The sequence below is a fragment of the Mytilus edulis genome, chromosome 10, assembly GCF_963676685.1.
Source record: "Mytilus edulis chromosome 10, xbMytEdul2.2, whole genome shotgun sequence".
Taxonomy (NCBI): domain Eukaryota; kingdom Metazoa; phylum Mollusca; class Bivalvia; order Mytilida; family Mytilidae; genus Mytilus; species Mytilus edulis.
In genome coordinates, this window is record NC_092353.1 from 49,445,363 (window position 1) to 49,465,303 (window position 19,941).

At 31.3% G+C, this 19,941-nt stretch overlaps 1 protein-coding gene across 8 annotated transcripts in view; it reads right to left on the reverse strand.

The window, feature by feature from the left end:
* LOC139491390 (syntaxin-binding protein 5-like) overlaps positions 1 to 19,941 on the reverse strand; it is a 96,133-nt gene that overhangs the window by 67,958 nt on the left and 8,234 nt on the right. For all 8 annotated transcript variants that reach the window (XM_071279046.1, XM_071279044.1, XM_071279048.1 and 5 more), the window contains exons 3-4: positions 9,451 to 9,532; positions 7,861 to 7,961 (exon numbers count right to left, since the gene is read on the reverse strand). In XM_071279046.1, coding sequence (XP_071135147.1) covers positions 7,861 to 7,961; positions 9,451 to 9,532 — 183 coding nt within the window. The remainder of the gene's footprint in view (positions 1 to 7,860; positions 7,962 to 9,450; positions 9,533 to 19,941) is intronic.

Below are 19,941 nucleotides of genomic sequence, written 5' to 3' on the forward strand. Positions count from 1 at the left end.
AAAGGCACTTGCCTTTCATGTCAATTTTGTTGACAAGTTGAACATGTTCAAGCTGTGACAAAACCACTTAGTTTTTTAATCATTTTATCAGTTGGATACTCAGCCCCTAGTTATATATAATATAAATAATTAGTTTATTAATTAACGCGTAAGATGTTGTATCTGGCCCAATATTGGGAATTTTATCTATCCTTTCATGTTTGATATAGACTGAATTTTGTCAAAATTGATATTCATGTATTCTTGTGTGCTTTATTCAAATTATTGTACGGTAATTGAAGAGAAAACAGCTTTAGTCTAAATAAAGTAAATCACTACAACTCTTGAACCAATGCTCTATATGACCCAGCTCAAATTAAAATATTTAAAAATATTTCACCATTTAAAAAATTTCCAGCTATCCATTTTCACTTTTAGATAATTTATATAAGGGGCACAAAGATAGGAATAAACCTGGGCCCCTTGTTTTCATTTTATATTTCTATATTTATTCCTGCAACCACAGGGGCTTGTTACAATTGCCGGGTTTACTATCCATACGAACCCCTAAAAAAACAACACTTGTTGTTTTTTTAGGGGTTCGTATGGATAGTAAACCCGGCAATTGTAACAACAAGCCCCTGTTCTGCAAGACAGTGTTCCAGCGCGGCGACGGTAAATAGTCTCAATTAGCAGGTCAAATTCGAGAAAAAGAGATCAGATTGTAGTTAAAACATAAGGAACATATCATCTGTGAAACAGATATTCCAGTCAACCAACATGAATAAATCATTATTCAAACTATTTTTCTCCTTTTAAATCAGACAAATATATCTTGTAACTTAAACATATATCCTACACATCAGCAAATATTTTGAGACATATAAACCACTCCGTATGAAAACAGATTTAATTATGTTGGTTATGAGTTACAAACAGAATATTATATTCTTTCCTAAAAATTATGCAATTGGTATCGACTGCCATTGAAATATCTCAAACTATGGATTAAAATTTCATGACTTCTTCCCATTTGAACACAAAGAAAAGATATTATTTCTTCTACATAAAAAAGTTCACTTATAGTATTACTTCATTTAATTTCTTTGCTTCTATAAAAATCAATCTTTGTACAACAGCAATGGTACAAACAGAATTGTTTGAGATAAAAGAGCAAAGGCACACCATTTACATAATATACTTCCTCTTTCACTTTGATTGATAGCTTGATTGGTGTTTTGCACCACTTAATATAAAATGAATCTATATGTACAACAGCAATGGTACAAACAGAATTGTTTGAGATAAAAGAGCAAAGGCACGCCATTTACATAATCTACTTCCTCTTTCACTTTGATTGATAGCTTGATTGGTGTTTTACACCACTCTCAGCACTATTGTGCTATTTCATGGTGTAGTTTTTATTCATGGAGAAAAGTAGAGAGCCTGGAATCTGATTGATTGATTGAATTTTAGTGTTTTAACACCACTTTTAAGCACCGCATTTAGCCTATTTATTGACAGCCAGTTTTTTTTGGTGGAGGAACCCTGAGTGCCAGGAGGAAACCACCAACCCTTGATAGGAAAACTGACAATCCTAGTCAATTAAGATTGGAGTCAAGTGCACCTGCACGAGCGGGGTTTGAAATCAGAACCTCAGTGTTGACTGGCTAGTGATTACAGTAGTAACTATGTAGACCACTCGACTAACGAGGCCCCAGCCTGGAATTTGCACCATCAACCTTCAGTAGAATCAAACCTTCAATGCTAATCAATTACAATTGGAGTCTAGTGCACCTGCTACAAGCACTATTATATGTAACAACCTCAGTTTTGACAGTCTATTATCACTTAAGACTACATTTACCAATCTAAGTAACATTGAAAATAATTTTTTCAGACCTGATTCAAACTGATTGTATCTATAAGTGCAATCTAAATAGTTGTTTTTTTTAATCAGTAAATGAACAAATTCTAATTTTGACATGCATCTTGTAGAAATACACCCAAAACCATGTAAAACATTTATTTTGGATTAACTTTGCTTGCTTTTATTCAGAAGGACCTGCCATAGTCTTTAAACTGGATCATCCAAAGACCACTGAATGGAAGTTTTCATATCATTGGCTTCCGAGATATTAAAGATAAAAAGAGACAACCAATGACAACAATGTTAACACATGCCAACGTACACAGCTTTCAAGGAGGTGCATATCTGCTCATCCCAATCAAAACAAATGCAGACTTGCATTTTTTTTCCGACGTAGTCGGTATACTCATGTTTCGGTTTGTGCCATTTGAACTTAAGGATGCTTAACTATGGCAACAGAATACCCATGCTCGAAAATCCTTTCTGTGATTGGACAAAATGCTGTCATGGTGGGTGATTTGGTTGTGTTTGAAAAAAACGTCTCGTTAATTATATCCTGATTGCAAGCAAGTGAAAAACTATAAATATTTGAACTAGATCTTACAAAGATTTATATTTTTATTAAAATAATTGTTTCTCCAATAGCTCTTTGCATCCATGACAGCTGTTTATTCGGGACAATTATATAATTTTTAATGTAAACTTTTAGAACGCACCTACACATGTGAGATTTCTGCGGGGTTTTGATGAAATTGTAAACAGAAAGATACAAGGACCGAGAATACTGAACACAAACAGAGAAAACGTTATTTGAATGGTATCTTTGTGCTTCTGAAGGTTATCGAAATGATAGTTTTAAACATATACTCAAATTTAAATACGTCGGATATCTTTTTTAAAGATAGTGCTTGTTAAACTTTCTCCAGAAGTTTTATTTTTTATGTCAATGTGTATAAAATACAAGATCCTTAATTCATTTTTGGAAAACAACTTAATTAAATTTTTTTAATCTTAAATTGGAAGATGACAATCCGGCTGACAAATTCATTCACTATATGTAGACAGAATATCTAGAATTATAATCTAGACCCAATGGAAGCTTAATTTCCTTGTGAATAATTTGTTTTTTATTATTAACATATATATTATATTTTCTTTGAACCAGGTGAGAAAAACAGTATTTTCACTTAATTTGTCATAAACCAATATTGACAGTTGTATTACACAAATGGACTTCTGATATCAATACTAGTGCACTAATTGATGACTCCATCATTAATTTAATTACTGTAGCCAAAATAAGCATAATGCTTAAATCAATAGGTATATTGTAAGTACAATGTAGTGTGGCTTTTCTGACGAACATTCTATTAGTTTTATAGCCCGCTTTTTACATGTTGTAAATCAGGGAGGTCGCATCTGTATTATAAAGACGCAATGATTTAAGCAATGTCTAAACATCAACCCAACAATGTAACATCTACAAATTTGCTTTGCAATATTTTTGTTCTTCCCTCGCCGGGATTCAAACTGGTGCTACTGAGATATCGTGAAGTACTTTCATAATACTTTTCAGAAATAAATTTGAATATGTAAAATGTATCATGACTGTTTTGATATCTTTGAAAATTTAGGCCACTAGTGATTTTTTGTCTTTTTTCATGCAGTGAATACAAAATATAAAAAAAATCTCAAATATTCATTTTCACCTGTATGTAAAATTATTTCAAATTTTTCTAAACCTGATTGGGAAGGTATGTTCAGTTGATACTGTATTTTAGTCCAATCACACTGTTCAGATACATTGACTTAAGTAAGGTACACAAAATTACAGAGCAACCAAAATTCTGGAATAAAAACACTACCGTGCTACCCAAAAGTCACAATCCAATTATATTTACATGTAATGCTCCAAGGTAAATTTAGATCAATGACCTTGAAATAGATTAAAGCTTTCTTCAGTGCCAAGGATAATGAACCTATCTAAAGCCTATTACTTAAATGCAAGTGAAGCTAAAGTATGCCAAAAAGCTTTACTGTGTATTCATTAATATTTTCATTATGTCATTTTCCTGGATTTCAAGGGTACAGGGGAACCACAAATTGAAATATTCAACAAATTGCTAATTTTCTAAAACGAATATATCTTATTTGCCAAAACCCCTGAAATCAAATATACATGAATAAGTTTTCCTCAAAAACGAAAAATTGGTACCTATGAAAATATATGAATCCACAGTCTGTCTATATAAAAAAAGAAGATGTGGTATGATTGCCAATGAGACAACTGTCCACAAGAGACCAAAATGACACAGAAACTAACAACTATAGGTCACAGTAAAGGGCCTTCATAAATGAGTAAAGCCCATACCGCATAGTCACCTATAAAAGGCCACGAAATGACAATGTAAAACAATTCAAAGGAGAAAACTAACGGCCTTATTTATATAAAAAAATGAACAAAAAACCAATATGTAACACATAAATAAACGACAACCACTGAATTACAGGCGCCTGACTTGGGACAGGCACATACATACATAACATGGTGGGGTTAAACTTGTAAGACTGCATACATATTTCATGTTGACATCTTAGCCTTTCACCTCTGATTTTGAAATCATACAGTGCTCAATTTCTTCAGAATAACATTTAAATATTAAATTAAAAATTGGGTGATATTTGGAGTGTATAAGACTGTTAAACACGGCTCTACATTCACAAAACAATACTGGCGCAGGGGCAGATCCAGCCATTTTAAAAAGGGGGGTTCCCAACCCAGGATAAAGTGGGGTTCCAACTATATGTCCTTATTCAAATGCATTGTCAGATCGGCCAAAAAAAGGGGGTTCCAACCCCAGGACCCCCCCCCCCCCCTTTTGGATCCGCCACTGTGGCGTTACAATGTCTTATCCTATTTGTTTGTTGCATCAGGAAAACCAATATATCAAACGATAGAGAAATAGATACATGTCTCAATTTGTAATTTAATTATACATGTATTACAGTAAAAGATGTTATGAAGTCTAGAGTTTAAAATAACATGAAGATTTGATCTTGAAGCAATGTTTTAGGATGAGAATAACACATAGATTTATTGATCTATATTTAGTGGAGCAATATTTATTAATTAATTTTATAAAACAACCTTGTCAATTCAAAAACAGCATATATATTTTGATGAATGTATAGGCTATTTTGACCTTTGAACTTTAAGAATTTCTCAGTCAGAAATAAAAGTAGATTATTTTATTGGCTCCAAGTTTACAGTACACAGTTTGAAGATTGATGATCAATATTATTTTAATCAAGATTTTCATATACGGTAGTAATTTAGAAGGTACAAAACTCTAATGGTAGTTTTCATTTCATAAATTTGTTATAATGTCAATGTTAGTATTTTTCAGATTTCAGGTCCACTGATTTCTTGATTTATCACATTGGTAATATTACAGATTAGAGTAGATCAAAATTCATAATTTAAGTTATTATATTGAAGGTTTTGAGACGGTCTAATAACCTTATAACTTCACATATAAATCATTTTTGTAAATACAATATTCATAGTGCTGTCTGTCACTCTGTATTTGCCTAGTAGAAAGGGTGATCTTGATTGTAAAATAAATGTTTAAGTGTCTTATCCTTCATTAAAATATAATTTTGCTTACAAAAACATATGATTTAAAGTATTAAGGCATTGCGAAAAACAACTATTTAAGTCGGATATTCCTATGATATTCCTTTTCATATTGGATACAAATTTTATCAAGTCAACTGCAGACACTTTGTAGTCAAAGTGTTTCAACTGAGGTGAAACAGGCGTCAAAAGGCGTCATTATGGAGTAAGGGGGTGGCGTCCAAAAGGCGTCATTATGGAGGAAAGGGTTAAACGCCACTTTTAAGCACCGGTTTTTGGCTATTTCGTGGTGGACAGTTTTTATTGGTGGAGGAAGCTGGAGTGCCTGGAGAAAACCATCAACCTTCTATAGGAAAACTGACAATCCTAGTCAATTATATAATTAAGAATGGAGTCAAAAGCACCCACATGGGTAGGATTCAAACTCAAAACCTGAGTGTTTGTTGACTACTTAAGACTACTTGCCACCAAGGCCCCCTCGTTCATTAAAGTATAATTTTGCTTTAAAAACACATCGAGTTTGTACAGTTATCCTTTGTCAGTACAGGTGGTTACAACAGATTTTTGTAAGTCACATTAAGAAAGCTATGACTAAGACCCTGGTACAATATGACTTCTATGAAATATACAAACTTAATCAACTTGAAAATCACATGCAACCTGCTATATATTGTAGATTCAGAAATTATTGCCAGGTTTTTATTAATGCTATTAGATGCGTATATGGGCCAGTCTAGAAATATTAGAACTGGCATTTGGATATCTGATACATATTGATTTGCAGATTTTGCTAAAATCCCAATAATTAATCTCAAATTTTGGTTGGTTATGTCAAAATTGTAATAAATGCTCACAATTACTTTTGAATTGCAATAATTGGTTACTGAAATATGATTTAACATATATATGTTAACATATATATATATATATATATATTATGTATATCATGTGTTTCAACGTATAAACCCTATCAAATTTATTAGTAACTACAGGTTCTTATTAAGCATCTTAAAATGACTATCGAGACAGATTTGAAAATTCCTTACGTGTTACATATCATCATTGTAGCTGTTGATCAAATATGAAGTCTCTGAGATATGTGTTATGAAAATATTTGTTCTAAAAACTGATGAGTGGTAAGATGATTGCAATATAAACCCCTCCCCCGTCTTTATAATAGTTACAGACAAACTGATGACCTATAATTAAACAATTATGTATGCTGAATTATCCTTGAAAAACTTGACTTGGGCATTAAAATAAAATCTTAACAATGAGGTTAATTCTTTCAAGCTATAGACCCTAAAAGGTAAACTTCAGTATTCGCAAACTTATGTGACAAACAAACTAGTTCAAAGATAATCAAAACCCAAATAGTTCACAAATATGTATAACTATACATGTACATTTTGTACATGATATATGCAGCCTTCTAAAAGGGATGTCCTTGACAAATAAAATGCTTATTCTTGCTAATCATTCAAGCATGCATTATAATAATATTATTGAGTTACCTACTATTAATTTAAAAGTTCAATATACATCGTAATACTTATTAAATACGGCCATCAGTAACATATCCTTTTACTAATGTAGAAAACTGTTTATCCACGATCTTTATGAAAATTAAAATATTTTTCACAGTAACAGGTGCTAGATCAAAGGTTATATATTGAAAACAGGATTAAAATTACATATTTATGTAGATATATTTTTAATAATATATGTATAATATAATATATAATGAAAATATAAGGTCTGTGAAATTTGTAATAACTGAGACATAATGTCAATGAAATTTATGAAACTTTCTTAAAAGGAGGTTTCTGTCAATGAAGTTTTCTTAAAAGAAGGTTTCTTAGGGAATACTTTATTTCCATTTACTAAATTCAGCAGCATTTGATGATCATTTGTAAACAGTCCATATCAATATAACGTTTTCAGAATAAGTAAAAAATGCCAACACATATTTCAAAGGCAAGTACAATATTGCAACAAAAATGATTAAAAGGCAAACAATAGTCTACAAAAACACTACTAAACATTAGTCATTTGTTAGTGGAACCTGTTGAGTTACCAATCGTATGTCCCAATTCAAATGCATTGACCATCTAAAAAAAAGAGGATGGAAAAGGGATTGGATCTGAATTCACTATCTTCCTTATATAACTACCGGTATACATATTTATAGGCAAATCTGGATAGGAAAATTAAACTCTGGAACATTATACATTGTATAAACTAGGTTCAAACATTTATTCCATATTTTATTTGTATTTAGGTGAGTCAATACTGTTATTATGGTAAAGATAATTCCAATTTCATCTAGTCTCTAGATCTCTGTAACATTGTAAAAGGCTATTTGGAAACTTACCTTTCTCTTTGAAATTTGAGTGAATGAACAATTTCTGGATGTTTTTGTCTGAAATTCCATAAATGAAGACTATCGTCAGAGCACACAGTAACCAAAGCACCCTGTGAAAATAAACAATTTGCATTAGCTATATAGTTTCATTTTGTACCAGTGAACGAAATTGTATCCAACTATTTAATTGTAGCAAATCAGTTTTTAAAATAACATACATGTAGTTAAAAATAAGTCAATTCTTTTTAAGTAATTTGTTTTTCATATAGAATATATATTCACTTGATACCTGTATGTTTATAAAAAGCATCTGTTTATGGCACATGACAAAAGTCCTGCAAAGCAAATTGACATGTGAAACGTTTGGGTTTTACTCATTGTTGAAGACTGCAGAACAAAAACTCAACCTAAGTCACGAAACTTAAAATATAGGTCATACTGACCTAACTATGGGGGAAACATGTTTCACTTTCTAAGGAATAACATAAATACTGGATTTCTCAGAAAAATTGCAACATTATACCTAGAAGTGGAAAATTAATGGTCAAGTCTCAGTAAGACTGCCTCAATCTTTCATTTCAAGGTCGCCTATAAAAATCAGTTACTTCTTACCATTAACTAACCATAGCATACATTTAATGTCACCTTTGTATTGATTCCTATCTGATGGATCAGCTGGCATGACAATTTATATGCAGGAGAAACTGTAGTGTCAAGGTCAGACAGAGATTTGCATATATATAAATAGTAAACACATGCTATTTTTGCAACCGAGTTTATCACATACTGTAAATTCAGAATTTATTGCCAGCTTTTTATTATGAAAATAATGCTGTTGAGTGAGTATTTATAATAAGTTAATAACTCATATTCTAATGTCTGATATATATATATATATATATATTTATCGCTATTTTGTGCATTTTTCCTTTGATCTTTTTTTGTGATAATTTTTCATATCATGCTACTCACTTGAGATGAAAAATTATGGCTAGAAACTAAGAAGGCATGTGGCGTTGCTAATGATATTGACAACATCGTCATAGGTAAAATAGTGATAAACAGATTATCATTGGTCATCAACTCAATTGCTTTTCTTGCTTGCGCCGTACCGGCTCAAGCGAAAAAATCAATCTCATTGAGATAATCAATGATAATCTATAAATATATATATACAACTCGTCTAAACATCAACCCAACAATGTTAGATCTGTAAATATATATATCGACCTGTTAGTCAAATGTGTTTTGTTTAAATATACTTTTTCACTTTTTTGGTCTTTTGGAAAATGTTGTTTGTGCTGTTCTTACCCTTTCTACAACGAAATTTGTTTTACATGCACACATATAAAAATTGAGGTTTTTATCCGACGCAATTATAGGTTTGAACGTAGTTTTCAATTTAGACTGACGTTTATATATAAAGCAGATTTTCCTGAAATCGCAAAAAATATCTTGCAATTTTGTCCATTCTTTTCAATAATATATGCATGCAATTATTTCTGAATTTACAGCAATCATTAAATGTGCACATGTTGCACATCTCTCATTATTACTATAGTTGTCATGTGATTAAGGCACATTGTCTATGTTTATTACCTCATTTCCAAGAAAGACAATCTGTGTAACAGCAACTTCATTGTCATGGCAACAACTAATATCAACACCAGGACGCCCAAGTCTGAATTATGGTTAAGGACAATTTTGTTCATGGATAAAACATATCTATGGTTAAAAATCAACATGTATTCAACTAATTTTCATGTTATAACATATATCTAATTTTAATATACAAATATATATATAAATGTCTCCTGTGTCCATATTTCCATCCCATATTTTATTTTCCTCATTTGACCTTTTAAGTTTTTTTTTATTTTTTTATTGGGACACATGTTAACCAGGTGCTCCGCAGGGCGCAGCTTTATACGACCGCAGAGGTCGAACCCTGAACAGTTGGGGCAAGTATGGACAAAACATTCTAGCGTGATACAGCTCTGAATTTGGATTGTGATCAAATTTTTGACATTACATGGTTTTTTTTTTTACACAAAACAAATGTCAAGATTTTACAAATTTTACAATTAAAGATTTCTTCTTCAAACTTTTTAAATCTAAAATTAAATAGTTGACACAGCATAGGTTTCTGACACAGAATGAATGTGGTCTAATGAACTTAAAAGTTTGTTTTTGCCTTTTAGCAATTCACTATGCTGTTGAAAATTAATCCTCTCAAAAAAATGTTTGAAGAAATTTTCTTTTTATTTATGAAATCTGAAATGAGAAAAATTTAATCCCCCCCCCCCCCCCCTTTTTTCACATCCCCGTTTCCCTTTTTCCAAAACTGATATCAATTCAAATTTCTAATGGAGTTTGCAACAATAACTACTCTTTTAAATACATCATAAAATATTAAAATGTAAAATAAAGTGCTTGTTATCACTGAATGGTAAAGATTGGTTGGTAGTAAAAGTGAATATACATTGTTTATTGTATAAAACAATAAAAAAAACTTCATCAGCAACATTTTATATTGGCAAATTTCCAATGAAGTTATTTACATAAAGTTATTGGCAAATAAAAATAGAAAATGACATCATAGTCATGTCTGGCAAATGTCCAACATACATTATCTAAAAAACATTTTAGATAAGATAAGGAAATAAGATGTAAACAAGAGGCTGTCACAACGACAGCAAACCGGATTTATTAATATTTATTTGTGTCCTGGCAATATCACAAGAACCATTACTGATGAATGGTGAAAGTGAAAATCGTCAATATCAAATTTGACCTCCATTTTGTCATCAGTATCAACATCTTAAAATTTGAAAAGCTTAGATTGAATGGTTCATGAGTAAATGCAACAACGTGAATTGAAACGCCATTTCACAATCTTTCAAGAGCCATAACTCCTGAACGGTAAAAGTAAAAATCGTCATTATTAAACTTGACCTCTAATTTGCCATCAGTAACAACATAAAAAAATTTCAAAAGCTTTGGTTGAATGGTTCATGAGAAAATGCACGAACACAACTGGAAACACCATTTTTCAATCTTTCAAGAACCATAACTCCTGAACGGTAAAAGTCAAAATCGTCATTATTGAACTTGACCTCTATTTTGTCATCAGTAACAACATATTAAAATTTGGGAAGCTTTGGTAAAACAGTTCATGCATAAATGCACGGACACGACTGGAAACACCATTTTTCAATCTTTCAAGAACCATAACTCCTGAACGGTAAAAGTCAAAATCGCCATTATTGAACTTGACCTCCATTTTGTCATCAGTAACAACATATTAAAATTTCGGAAGCTTAGGTAGAACAGTTCATGCGTAAATGCACGGACACGACTGGAAACTCCATTTTTCAATCTTTCAAGAACCATAACTCCTGTACGGTAAAAGTGAAAATCGCCATTATTGAACTTGACCTTCATTTAGTTGTCAGTAACAACATATTAAAATTTTAAAAGCTTTGGTTGAACGGTTCATGAGTTAATGCACGGACAACATTTGATGACGCCCGCCCGCCCGCCCGCCCGACCGACCGCCCGCCCGCCGTACATCCCCAAATCAATAACCGACATTTTTGTCACAAAAATCCGGTTAAAAAACTGCTTGTTATCACTGAATGGTAAAGATTATTTTAATTTATCAGTTGGTAGTAAAAAGTGAATATACATTGTATATTGTATATAACAAAGATTTAAGTTGATTCTGGACAAAGAAAGATAACTCCAATTAAAAGAAAATCTTGCTATTGCACAATATTTTGCAATTAGATATTTCTTGCTTACTATTCTGGACAAAGAAAGATAACTCTAATTAAAAAAAAATTGCTATTTCACAATATTGTGCAATTAGATATTTCTTGCCATTGCACAATACTGTGCAATTGAAAAGACTTGCTATTGCACAATACTGTGCAATTGAAAAGACTTGCTATTGCACAATACTTAATATAATAATTTTAGATCCTGATTTGGACCAACTTGAAAACTGGGCCCATAATAAAAAATCTAAGTACATTTTTGGATTCAGCATATCAAAGAACCCCAAGATTTCAATTTTTGTTAAAATCAGACTAAGTTTAATTTTGGACCCTTTGGACTTTAGTGTAGACCAATTTGAAAACAGGACCAAAAATGAAGAATCTACATACACAGTTGGATTTGGTATATCAAAGAACCCCATTTATTCAATTTTTGACGAAATCAAACAAAGTTTAATTTTGGACCCCGATTTGGACCAACTTGAAAACTGGGCCAATAATGAAGAATCTAAGTACATTTTTAGATTCAGCATATCAAAGAACCTAACTGATTCATTTTTTGTCAAAATCAAACTAAGTTTAATTTTGGACCCTTTGGACCTTAATGTAGACCAATTTAAAAACGGGACCAAAAGTTAAGAATCTACATACACAGTCATGACAGTTAGATTCGGCATATCAAAGAACCCCAATTATTCAATTTTGATGAAATCAAACAAAGTTTAATTTTGGACCCTTATTCTGTTGGGACCAAAACTCCCAAAATCAATACCAACCTTCCTTTTATGGTCATAAACCTTGTGTTTAAATTTCATAGATTTCTACTTACTTATACTAACGTTATGGTGCGAAAACCAAGAAAAATGCTTATTTGGGTCCCTTTTTGGCCCCTAATTCCTAAACTGTTGGGACCTTAACTCCCAAAATCAATACCAACCTTCCTTTTGTAGTCATTAACATTGTGTTTAAATTTCATTGATTTCTATTTACTTAAACTAAAGTTATAGTGCGAAAACCAAGAATAATGCTTATTTGGGCCCTTTTTTGGCCCCTAATTCCTAAACTGTTGAAACCAAAACTCCCAAAATCAATCCCAACCGTTCTTTTGTGGTCATAAACCTTGTGTCAAAATTTCATAGATTTCTATTAACTTAAACTAAAGTAAATTAGTTATAGTGCGAAAACCAAGAAAATGCTTATTTGGGCCCTTTTTGGCCCCTAATTCCTAAAATGTTGGGACCAAAACTCCCAAAGTCAATACCAACCTTCCTTTTGTGGTCATAAACCTTGTGTTAAAATTTCATAAATTTCCATTCACTTTTACTAAAGTTAGAGTGCGAAAACTAAAAGTATTCGGACGACGCCAACGTGATAGCAATATATGACGAAAATTTTTTCAAATTTTGCGGTCGTATAAAAATAAATAAATAAAAAAAAATAAAAAATGCAAATGATAAATAGGAAATAGAAAATGTCAAAAATAAACATGGTGAGACAGATTATTCAGTCTAATATACAAACAACTGTACAACATCTATTGAGAATAAATGTATTCTTCACCTTCTTCTAATATATATCTCTCCTTATATATTGAGATATAATGTAAGATATTTACAAAGAAAACTCATTACATTGTCTGCAGAGTTTCTCTTATCTCTTTCAGACAAACATTTTTCCATTTGAGATTCAATAACATTTTTATAAAATTCCAATATATAACAAATTCAATATATACATCGGAATGATCTTTAAATGTCATGAAGAGTCTAACGACCAAAATTATTTCTGTAAAAAAAAAAAAAAATTAAATCCCTAGTTTTCGTTTAGGACAAATAGCGTTTTTCTTAGGACATGACTGGCAAATATGATCGCTTCCAGACCCTTGGTCAAGAGACTCATTATCTCTTAAATTGGTGACCATTTCACTGACTGATGATTGAAACTAAATGTCTTCATCAACATTGAAGTGATAATAACATACTGGGGAAACAGCTATTCTTTTTTAAATCTTTTTCATTCATATAATCAATCACAGGCTGACAACTAGTACTTTCACCTGTAAAAGAAAAGATATACATGTACATGTAGTATGGAAGTACTTTGTTCAAGTGACATGTTATGCCTCATTATAATTTCCAATAGACTGTTTTAAAACCAACTTTTAACTGAGATTATATTATTTTTCAATGGGTTACCTTTTCTTTTCCATTTCCCAGAGTTCTTGAAAAGTGGTGGTCAGAAGGATTTTACCACCAAAATAGCAAAGGACAGACAAAATTTTGGTATTTTGTAATAGATATAGTTATTTAATATAGTGAGGACCAGCACTTTTTCTTAAAGGACCACCAGAGAAAAAAAGATTTCAAGAACTCTGATTTTCCATACTTGAATGGTTTAAAGAAAGTTTAACCAAGGATTTGTATAACTATACAAATCCTTGGTTTAACACACACATACATGTACATGTTATATTTCATTCAACGTACATTATTAATTTTTTATATCTGCCATCCAAACATTTTCCCAAAAGTACAATTGTTGCATTATTTGTACAGGTACATGTACTTTCACAATTTGCTTTGAAACGTTCAAACCTTATTTTTTTCCCAATTCAAAACAATATCAGTTTCATGTCTAAAGATATCTTAACCACAAATTTAATGAAAACACCTAGGGAATCATTAAAAGCTAACTTAAAATGCCAATCTGATACCAATCCAATATAATTTTCACAAATCTTCATCGCATCTCGTTTTGTTTTCTGTCTGCAAACTGCCTAAGTATTGTTCTATTTCCTAACGGATCAATGGAACCGATTTATCTCCACCATTAATTCATTAATTCAACCAAATTTATCAATGACACAGAAAATTTAATTCAATTTCACCGACAGTAAATTTTAATGTAAACCCACATGCAGTGTAAACCTACTGGTATATTTGTTGGTTTTTTCCTCACCATGCTCACTGTTAGACAGTAAATTTCAATGTAAACCCGCATGCAGTGTAAACCCTACTGGTATATTTGTTTTTTTTAAAATTTATCTATATATATCATTGAATGATTATATCATTGTTCTAGGAACATATATACATATATATGATGATGCATAAATTTCTCATTAAGCAGCAAGTAATCTTAGTCTTTAAACATGGATTAAGCTATTTGGTGGAATATAAATGTATATTCAACGAGGGTGGTAAAGAGTTATTTTCGTGAAACGTGATTGTCGTTTTTTATTTGACGTTCAACGTGTTTCTTCTTTTTTATTTGACGTTCAGTCGTGCAAGACAGGTGCCTCGATCAACGTGTTCTGCTTATTTAATTTGACGTGCATTGTGATTTGAAATGCTTATTTTACGTACTCAGTATTTTTCAAATGAAATTCAAACACTTGGCAGGGATCGTCAAGAAACACTTTTTTAAAAGTCGTAAACCAATTTTATCATTAATGTGTATACTAAATCGGGAATACCAAGTAAAACATAGAGTTTATATATACAAGAAGACAGTGACTCAGTCACAAAAGGTTAATTTTGACATCAAATTATTTATTTTTCGTGCAACGTTCATGAAAGAAATTATTTCACGTCCAACGTGAAATTATGTCTTATTTCACTTTTTTCCATGCAAGCACCCCCCTTTACCACCCTCTTCAACTGATACATTAAATTTGACTTGCATATAATATTTAGAATACTACATGTAATTAATGGATATTTTTCTAACCAAAATTCAAGAATTCATTAAATGTCCTCTCAGTAGCTATTGGTTATTAATGTGTAGAGATATGGTTGCATATAGTATTTACATGTATTCAACTTATATAACATATAATGCTTCACCTAGGCCCTCACAAAATCTTTATGAAATTACTGTAAATCCATTTTTCCAAAACAAAATGTTATGGTGAACTCTTTTTGTAATTGAATTTTTAATTTTCATGTATATATCAACTCTTTTTCAGTCCAAAAAAGTCACCATCCATAATAATTTTATCACAATGCATCATTTTATTTCTGCTTGAATTCGATTATCCTTTTAGGTGTGTTAATAAATATATGAAACAAGCCTTTCAAGGTTACACAAGTAAAATCTAATTAAGAAATAATTGATGCAAGTTATACTTACTTGTAGTTTTAACATGGGTAGGCATCATATTCATGATTATTTTTGCCTGAGCGATAGTGAAGGCTAAAATAACAAGAATATAATGCCTATCCATGTTAAAACTACAATAAACTATAGCTTGCATCAATTATTTCGATTCTGATAAGGACATTTTGATTAAGGTCATTTCTATGTCCGATGTGTATAAGTGTAGAACGTTAGTGCAGGCTCTTCCATGAACCTTCTGTTTTTGTTTGTTAATTTAAGAAGCAAACGACTGGCACTGTGATTTTTCAGAGGGAGGAGTTTTGAACAGCCAGCATGAACGGTTGTCGTAACTAGGTCAAATATGTCAATTTCTAAATGCAACACATTACAGTCATGATAAATGAACTAGTAACAACATGTGCATGTTTGGAAGTGTTTTTAGTTAATAAAATAAATTAAATCCATGCCAATTTGATCAAATTCATTATTCTGCAGTAGTCAATATACGCATGTGCAAACAAATTTTATTGGATTTAGAGCATGGGTTTATTCACAAAGCGAAAGAAGCACGTCATATTAGAATAACAGACTTTCCATAACTACCCATATATATACAACATATTTGTATCTATTTTATAATATACCTATATCATAATCAAATATTCTTTTTTATATACATGATATAAATCTATCCATAGTCCATGCATCCATTTCAAAGATATATCGATACAATCAACATTTTAGGATTTTATCAATCAAATAAAAACAGCTTTAACATTATATCAGTCAATTTTTTTTTCTAACGTGGTGACAATTGAAATTTAGCTAGCATTCAATGCAGAGGCCATTATACAAATGAAATCTGCCAAGATGATGACAGTGTTGAATAATTGACTTACCAGTAAATGAAAATGTTGGTCCGATCAATGAAGTAGGACTGTCATTTTAACAGACCGCTGACAAGATAATGGACAAGAAATTATAAGATACTAATATCAATACTGTGTGCATAAAAAATGGGGGCAAAATATCATGGAGACTCTTCAAGGTAAATTGCCAATTTGGAATAGAATACTGTACATGTAAATTCAGAAATTAACGCGAGGTTTTTATTATTACAAAAAATGTGATCGAGTTGTAAACGCAATAATTTAAACTCACATTTTGAAAAATTTTATATGAATTAAACAGGATTTTTCTCAAAAATCGTAAAAATCAAATTAGCATTTAAGTCTATAATGACAAAATCACAATAATAAATGCACGCAATAATTTCTGAATCTACAGTATCTAATAGTCCGATATTTCCAATGAGATGAAAACCCATGAAATATTGGTAAATAACAATATATATATATTATAGAAACAGTCTGTGTTAACTGCTGTTCTTCATTTGGTCAGTTCCTTAAAAGTCTTATAATTAATGGTCAAGATTGGACAATACATGTACATGTAGAGTAGTCTTATTGGCACTCATACCACATCTTCCTATATCTATACACCATGTACACCACTATAATCTTCATTCAAGGTCAGTCTGTTTATATTGGTACACTAAATGCTGTGTTTACTGCTGTTTTTCATTTGGATATATATATAGTCCCTTAAAAGTCTTTATGGTGGTCAGGAGTGGACAGTACACAACAATAATCATTATACAAGGTCAAAACCTGATTATCTTAGTCAACAAAATGCTGTGTTTACTGCTGGTTTTTCATTTGGATAGTTCCTTAAAAGTCTTTATGGTCAAGATTGGACAATATATGTACACCACAATAATCTTCATTCTGAAAAGGTCAGTCTGTTTAAATTAGTACACAAAATGCTGTGTTTACTGCTGTTTTCATTTGGATAGTCCCTTCAAAGTCTGGAATGGACAGCACACAACAATAATCATTATACAAGGTCAATGTCTGATTATCTTAGTCAACAAAAAGCTGTGTTTACTGCCGCTTTTTTTTTATTAAATTCATTAAGTGACTTTATGATGGTCAACAGTGAAAAATACACAAATTGAACAGTTCTTCAAAAGTCTAGACCATGATGGTCAAGAAAGGACAGCTGTACACCATAATTTAAATCTTTCTTCAAGGTCATAGGCAAAATATTTTAGCAAACAAAAGGCAGTGTTGTAACTGCTGTTTTTATATAATTAATTTGGTCAGTTTCATAAAATTCTTTTTATAATGGTTAAGAGTGGACAATACACAACAATAATCTTCATACAAGCCAACAAGGTCAATACCCGATTACAATTAGTAAACAAAAAGCAATAGATCACCCAAGGACATTGACTGAGGTAAATATACTGTACTTATATACACAAATATCATTGTTAATATTTGAAGTCTATTATTACATGTACATTGTATCTGTGAAATCTCCCATGCAATGTGCTAATTGAAGATCTATATATATATGTTTTGTAACAATGTTTATTATTTGTACAATGTGTTGCTGGTATTGATGTACCTTTGATCTGCTATTCTCATGTTTCAAATATCATAGGTATTTTATAAATTTGATTGTCAAATATACTTTTGAAATGTGACTCAGGGCATGGAAGGGGGTCTTCATTCTGCATTTTTCAGTGGCGGATCCAGAAATTTTCATAAGTGGGGGCCCACTGACTGCCTAAGAGGGGCCCCGCTACTGTCATGCTTCAGTGATTCCCTATATAACCAACCAAATTTTTCCCAGAAAAGGGGGGCCCCCCTCTAAATCTGCCTCTGTTTTTTAAACTTTTATTTTCTCCATCCTGTATTTTTATACTTTATTTTTAATTTTAAATTTTTCCTTTCTTTATTTTTCTGTCATTCATTATCTACCCTTTATATTTACTATTCCTTTCTTTTTTGTTTCATTATTTTCTACTCTGTCATTTTGTCTGTTACCCCAACTGAATCCTTTATGTAATTTCTATTTTCTAAATTTTGAAAACCTATCCAGCAACATTTTTTCCCACAAGCATACAAGTATAAACATGATAAACCTAATTTCATATTATCCTGATGCAACTGACTGTGGCAGTAACTGAATAAATCAAATTTTCTTTGCTTAATTTCAAAGCCATTATCAAATTGTCTATATCACTAGACAAAAGCTACTTAATGGCCATTTATATGTGATTTGATTGTCTGTCTTGGGAAAGTACTATGTGGCTTGCACATGAAAACAACTGATGTTAGACAGTATAAGATTGCAAATCTTAAATCTTCTAATTCATGCTATGAAGTGAATTGAATGTATTCATAAAAGATTACATGGTTGACTGATTGTAAGTTGCTCAACAGTCAGTTACGATTATTTCATACATATTAGGATATCAAACATTAAACAATTCATACAGTAGTTTGATTCCAAAAAGTGGTTAAACCAGGATGAAGGACATATCAAATTGGTAGAGGAAGCCACAATGAACAGAGAGAACTATGACTGACATCAGGATTTGATTTTCTGTGTTTAAACGCCACCACTTTTCAGCTTTTTCGTGGCGGACAGTTTTTATTGGTCAACTCTGTTTTAATCATGTTAATGTAGGAAAATAATATCGCGGATAAAATCTTCTGAATTTGTGGAAAACATGTTGTTATAATTCATCAACTATATCAGTCGTTTACATTTGGATCTAGAATTTCTCAAAAAGCATGACACCAATGATGTCCCCAACTGCATTCAGCCTTATAAAGGGACATAACTCAAGAAAATTAAAAGGTACACAACCCAAATTGTAAATGATCCGCATTTTGAGGTTATAAGCATTGCATATAAGTTTTATAACAGTTGTTTGAGGCAAACTAAAGAATGGAGAATGGAATCAAAATTTCAGCAATTTTCCATTTGAAAAGGAACATTACTCTAGAAAGCTAAATGTGACCCACTAAAATTTAAACAAAATCTGTGTTTTGTGGTAATAAGCATTGTGTATGAGGTTCATAACATTTGGTTGAGGCAAACTCAAGTTAGAGAACAGAAACCAATATTGGTAGTGGTACATACAGACAGACTGCCAAGAGTAAAACTTAATGCCCCTTTAAGGGCATAAAAAAATCATAACACATAAAGGTTTAAATGGTCAATGCAATCAGATCGATAGCATAACAAAGTTCAAAATAAAAATTTAAATATAACTTATCCATGAACACCATTGAATACTATATGAAGTGGTTTATATCCATTAAAATATTTCCCCATTATTAAAAGTATAAATTTT